Source organism: Azolla caroliniana, unplaced genomic scaffold (assembly GCF_043228905.1).
Source record: "Azolla caroliniana isolate FFs.n. ecotype wild unplaced genomic scaffold, voAzoCaro1.0.p SCAF_2, whole genome shotgun sequence".
Lineage (NCBI taxonomy): Eukaryota > Viridiplantae > Streptophyta > Polypodiopsida > Salviniales > Salviniaceae > Azolla > Azolla caroliniana.
This window is the reverse complement of record NW_028230437.1, coordinates 20,830,947-20,836,875: the sequence shown is the minus strand read 5'-3', so window position 1 is coordinate 20,836,875 and position 5,929 is coordinate 20,830,947. Positions and strand designations below refer to the sequence as shown.

Here is a 5,929-nt window from a genome sequence, read left to right as displayed (position 1 = left end):
CTTCATAAAGATTTGCGGGAACTTCCCGAGTAGGCGACGGAGATCGGTCAAACGTGATTGTGCTGGTTCTATTTGGATTTGAGTATGCATGACCTGTGTGCTAGTATGAGGTGTGTTAAGAAGGGGAATTGTGGTGCAAGGCCTAAGATGTGGAAGAACTAATGTCTATGTGTCAAAATGCAATTGGGCCCCACGCTTAACAAACCAATCACATCCTAATGTTAAAGGAAAGAGTTGTTTTGGTAGGACATAGAATGAATGGACGAAAGTATGTTGTGCTAGTGTGAAAGTGCAATGTGCATGTGTGAATGATTTATAGAGTTTTTGCTTGTCGCGAAAAATTACATGGATTAGTGGTGCAGATGATGTTGGTAAATGCAATTGATTAACTATATCTAAACTAATTGAAGAGATTGTGGTACCTGAATCTAGTAATGCTTCATGTGATGTATTCTGAATACGTGCGATTGTGGAGCAGACTATTCGGCTAGAAGATGTAGCGGCTTGGAAGTGCGGGAGTTGCTCTTCCTTCAACGTCCCGCATTGATGTTTTCCTGTATGTCGGCAAGAGATGTGGAATCAGCCAACTGGATTTGTGCGTTCTGATGGTGTTTAGATGCGGTGAATTTCCTGCAATATTTCTTAACATGACCATAATTATTGCAGTAAAAACAACGGGGGCGTCCTTGAGTGTCTCGACTTGGGAGTTGCTTCCTATCATTAATCTGTGCATTTTGGATGTCAATATCCATCGGGCATGCTGTGGATTCGACTTGATGCTTCTGATTGTTTTGTTGTGGCATTGTAGGTGCCTGCGACAATTCCATATAATCAGGTGTTTCTATACGTTGGGCGATCTGTACAGCCAGTTGGAAGGTTGTCGGTCCTTGATATTTTACTCTCCTATAGATGTCATGTCTCAGCCTTGGCAGCAAGAAATATAGCTTCATAGACTCTTTCATGTTTGGATCTACTCTAAGTAAGAGTTGTTTTAATCTTACTGCAAACTGTGCTACTGGCTCATGTGCTTGTTGACGCATGTTACCTAATTGTTGCAGGGTTGTTTGTATTATATCGTTATTGGCTAAGTGTTGTACCAATTGTTCGCGCAGGTATGACCAATCTTGTTTTACTTCTTCTAGTTGTTGAATAAACCAGGTTGATGCGACATTTTCCAATACTGTGCGCAATTCTAGGGCTTTTCTGTCATCACTCCATTGATGATAGCCGACAACATTATCAAAGTGATCTAGCCAAGCCAATACGTCTTCTGTTGGTAGGCCGGAAAATGATCGTGGCCTAATTCGTGAGTCCTTCTGTTTCTCTGTGATGTTTCCTGTTTGTTGTGATTGATTAGTTAACCAATTCATTATTGTTTGATTTGTGTGGTTTACCTGCAGCATCATCGCTGACATAGCTTGAAGCATTTGCTCGGTTGCGTTGCTTGGAGAGGTCTGTTCCACGAACTCTGGTTGCATACTCATTGTGTTGTTGAGATCTGATGTCTGCATCTTTGTGTAGTTGATGCTCTCTTGAATTCGCGTCTTTTCGGCTGGTCACTTGTAGGCTCAGCGGCTGCCTCTGTGTGAAGATCAGTGGGATACTCGTGTGTGATGATCGGTGGGCTGCTTTTGTGTGATGATCAGTGGGTGTGCAGGCTGTGGTTGATCTAAAAATGCCCGTTATTTCCACCAATGTAATGTGCTCAATTATAGTCCTCTTTCTCTCTTGGTAGGCATCTCTCTTTATAGTGTTTCCCACCTTTCTTGGCTCTAACCCTAGTTAGTTACAAGTTAGTTTTTCTTCTTGGGACAAAACCACCTAGTGTGGTCCCCCACACATGACAATATTTTAAATTATAAATTTGACCTAAGTTGAAAACCGAAATCGAACCACGAAACCGCGATTTTAACGGTTTAATGGTTTATCGGTTCAGTTTAACGGTTTCGTGGTTCGGTTTAGTTCAGTTCATGTTTCAAAAATTTTAAACGGTTTGGTTTAGACCCTCTCAAACCAAACCAAACCGTCGCCAATTGTTACTTTCAAGTAGATTTTGCAATGTTCTAGCAAAGCGTTTGCATTATCTTCGCAAGAATTTGGTTGTGTTGATCTAACTTACATTAAATGAACGGTAATATTCACTATGCAAATGTGCCTACAGCTTGAGGCTGATCCCGTTCAAGAGTCCAAACACAAATTGATCAACCTATTAAAAGAAAAGTTCAAAATGGATATCTTGGAGCATTACAATTCCTCATACTTGAATAGCTCTATTGAAGACTTCACTTACTAAAGTGATAATTCACAATCATGTTGAAATTGTGCAAAGTGTTGATGAGTTCACAAAAGATTTTGTAGGAAGATTTATCTACTCAATTGATGACCTTTACTAGGGATACCATGATTCTAGTTGGTCATGAATAGTAGGAATATCACCTTGGTGAGAACACCGATGAACTTAGTGAGAAAGTGGACTTTGGCACGAGGGCAACCAATTCACTAGCCTATATGATGAACATCACGAACAAAGTATTAAGGGCTAACATTCCCAACATCACTATATCTTTCCTTCATGACAATCCAATAAAGGGTTGTTTGACAAATGCTAGTTTGTATGTATCACATCATGGAGTGTAAAAATGTGTTACACAAGTGAGAAAATGCACATTTCAGATTCTCCAACAAAAATATTTCATTTGGTCAATTTGATGTTCTTGTGATTGGAGTTTTGTGGCCCATTTGGATACAAGCACTCCCAATGAAATGTGAATATGATCAAGGAAATGAGAAGGTGTATAAACCTCAAAGCAGGTGAGATAGTTCTTCGGGGAAATGTGCTTACCACTTATAAATTCCACCCTACAAGCATATTGTGGGACCTTTCCACAGGTTGCGAAAGAAGATAAAGAAGTAAAATTGGGCCAAAGATCAACCAAAGCAATGTTGATTCCACACTACAAGCATGTTGTAGGACCTTTACACAAGTTGGTCATGGAGAAGAAGAAGTTCATAAGAGTGGATACCAACTCGATTGGATTATGGGAATCAATAGATAATCTGGTTTAGGGAAAAGGTATGAAGTGAAAGACAAAGAGGGTATGCCAAAGGAAAAAGAGAATATTGTGGAATTTTGTTAGTAAGCAAAGAAGATTGACATTATCTCATACGCATGACAATGATCATAGCAATAAATTGTCTTTCTATTCTCTAATGTATCTTTTGATGCTCAGCTCCACACATTAATATTCTTTGATGGATATTCAACATGTGGTGGGGTGACACTACAATGTAGTAGATATTTTGGTAAGGGCAAGATATAAGGGCTAAGATGAGATTCACACAAATAATAAAGATCTTGGATTAGTTTTCTTTACAACTTCACATGCCCATGTTGGTATAGTCTTTAGTAAGGTAGTGGTGATGTTGTAAGAGGAAGAATATGATGAGATGTAGCTTTAAATCAAGCAATATTTCAGAGCTTCGACTAACAATGCCTGATGGACAAAAGAGGAATATAGCTCAAAATCTGGAGAAAGCCAACAAATTCTTCCCAAGTGAAGGGAACTTACATAATCATCCCAAGATGACGGAAGGTATACCACATTGTTGGGTTAAAAGTCCCACTCTACCCATTTACTGTATCCTTCTCATGTGAACACTCCCAAAAGGAATAGGGCTCAGTTACCCTAACTATAAATAAGAGAGAACCGAGTCTTGTAAAGAAGTTCGAAGGAATTGTAATGCAACAATCATCTTGCCTCATAACCGTGTAACTATCATCTTCTTTCTTTACTCTCTATCCATATTCTTCCTCACCTATTTTTTCCATAAACCATATACATCCTTCCTCACCTATTACTTGTTTGCAAATTCCATTCAACAAGATCCATATATATTTCCGCATCACTTGACCAACCTTACACATCATCGTCGACCAAGACACATACAATGTCTACAAATTGGTATTAGGGCGAATCAAAGCAAAAACACAAGAAGAAGGAAAATTGACTGAAGGAAAGGACTAGGCCAAATAATTGCTTCCACAAGAATGATGGCTTCGATATTTGACACTGGCTGGGAAATCAGGAAATTCGATGGCAAAACATTTTGCCCTATGGAAGGTGATGATGCAGGATGTGTTGATCATCTGATGCCAAATAGAGGCGATTCAACATAATAGAAAGCCGACAGAGATGTTAGCAGTAGAATTGCGATCACTCAACGAAATTGCAAGGTCGACCATTAGAATGCATTTGGCCTAAAAGGTCTACTTCAACATGGCTAAAGAGACGATTGCATCCCCAAAATGGGAGAAACTTCAATCAATATACGAAATGAAGTTGAGCTCCTCCAAACTCATCTTGATTCGGAAATCATTTAACATGAAGATGAGGGAGATAGAAGCGACCACCTTCCATGTCAACATCTTCAGTCGGGTGTTGACCGAACTCTCCTCACCAGGCCTGAATTTTGAAGAAGAAATCAAGGCACTTGCACTCCTTTCCAACCTCCTAGCAAGTTGGGAAGTCTTCTCCACGACCATCATGAACAATTCGACAAAGCTGACACTTGACAAAGCGATCAAGCATATCTTATCAGAAGACCGTCGAAGAAAGTCGATGGAACTCACCATCGATGACAACGCCGAAGCACACTTCTTCAGGGGAATGGCTCAAAGAACCAATCATGATCAAATCCAACCAAGGAGGAGAAATGATCGTCCAAGGTCGAAGTCGTGGAACGGCAAGCCAAAGGGCCAGCCACAACATTGTCAACTACTGGTCAATCAACAAAAAAGGGAATGGTCATAAATTCGATCGGGATGCAAGCTCTTCCGAATCGAATCACCCCCCATATGGAAACCAAATTAATGTTGCCGAATCTTGGTCGCGAGAAGTCCGCTCTGTAAAGAAGCGTGAGTCTAGGTGATCTTGTGCAACGGAAGGAACTATGTGTGTGTGCATGCGTGTGTGTGCGTGTGTGTGAGTGAGTGAGTGTGTGTGTGTAAACCCAACACACACACACACACACACATAGAACAAGAAGCTATATTAAACAAAAAATAAATTACATCCAACAGTAACTAAGTTACAAAAGGTTGGTTTAAATACCAACTAACCTAGTGCAATTTCTCTTTTCGCTATTTACAAAACTAGCCTAGTGTGTCCATTGCTAGTGCGAAAGCCATTTCATTGGGGTAGTTGGGTTTGATTCTCAACATGCCCTGTCGAACACAACGTTTGGTCGCCGGTGAGATTGTCTCGATACTTTGGCTCGTTTCGGCTTTCTAGATTTCTCGTCTCTATGGCTGGATGGTCGACCAACTTGGCTTCGATTGTTTCGACTCCTTGTTTGATTTGTGTGGCTTGTCTTTGACTCCCCTTGGTTGGCTTGTGTCCATTGATCAACTGATCGACTGTTGCGTTGTACTCATCGGTTGTTGTACTCCCCGTTAGGTTCGGAATGCATATATCGTTAGACCTAGGTCCGATATAAATTGCACAAGCTTGTCGACTCCTAAGGCTTTCATGAAGATGTTGGAAACCTGAAGATTTGGCTAATGTGTTGCTAGTTGACATCTCCAGCCTGGACGCGCTCTCAAATGAAGTGATAGTGCACTTCGATATGCTTCATGTGCGCGTGGAACACCGGGTTCTGAGCCAAATGAATACTACTCATGTTGTCGCAGTAAAGGAGAATCGGATCCTTGATGGGAATGCCCAAATCCTTCAATATCCTTTTTAGGCAAACGACTTCACATGCAGTGACAATAGTGACCCTATATTCGGCCTCTATGCTCAAAAGCGCGATTGTCAGCTACTTTTTACTGCTCCAGGAGATTGCTCCGCTACCGATGGAGAAGACGAACCCTCAGGTTGATCATTTGTCGGCCCAATCTGCATCTGTGTACCCTTCGAGTCGGACGATT

General features: G+C 40.9%; 1 protein-coding gene across 1 annotated transcript; it reads right to left on the bottom strand.

The window, feature by feature from the left end:
- Positions 1–530: 530 nt before the first annotated feature.
- Positions 531–1,427, bottom strand: LOC147867559 (uncharacterized). The gene has a single exon (XM_087315711.1). The coding sequence runs from the start codon at positions 1,425–1,427 to the stop codon at positions 531–533; it is 897 nt and encodes a 298-aa protein (XP_087171837.1).
- Between the last annotated feature and the right edge of the window lie 4,502 nt (positions 1,428–5,929).

Excerpts from the sequence above, each read along its gene's own strand:
- LOC147867559 (XM_087315711.1), bottom strand. The coding sequence starts at position 1,427 with ATGCTTCAAGCTATGTCAGCGATGATGCTGCAGGTAAACCACACAAAT.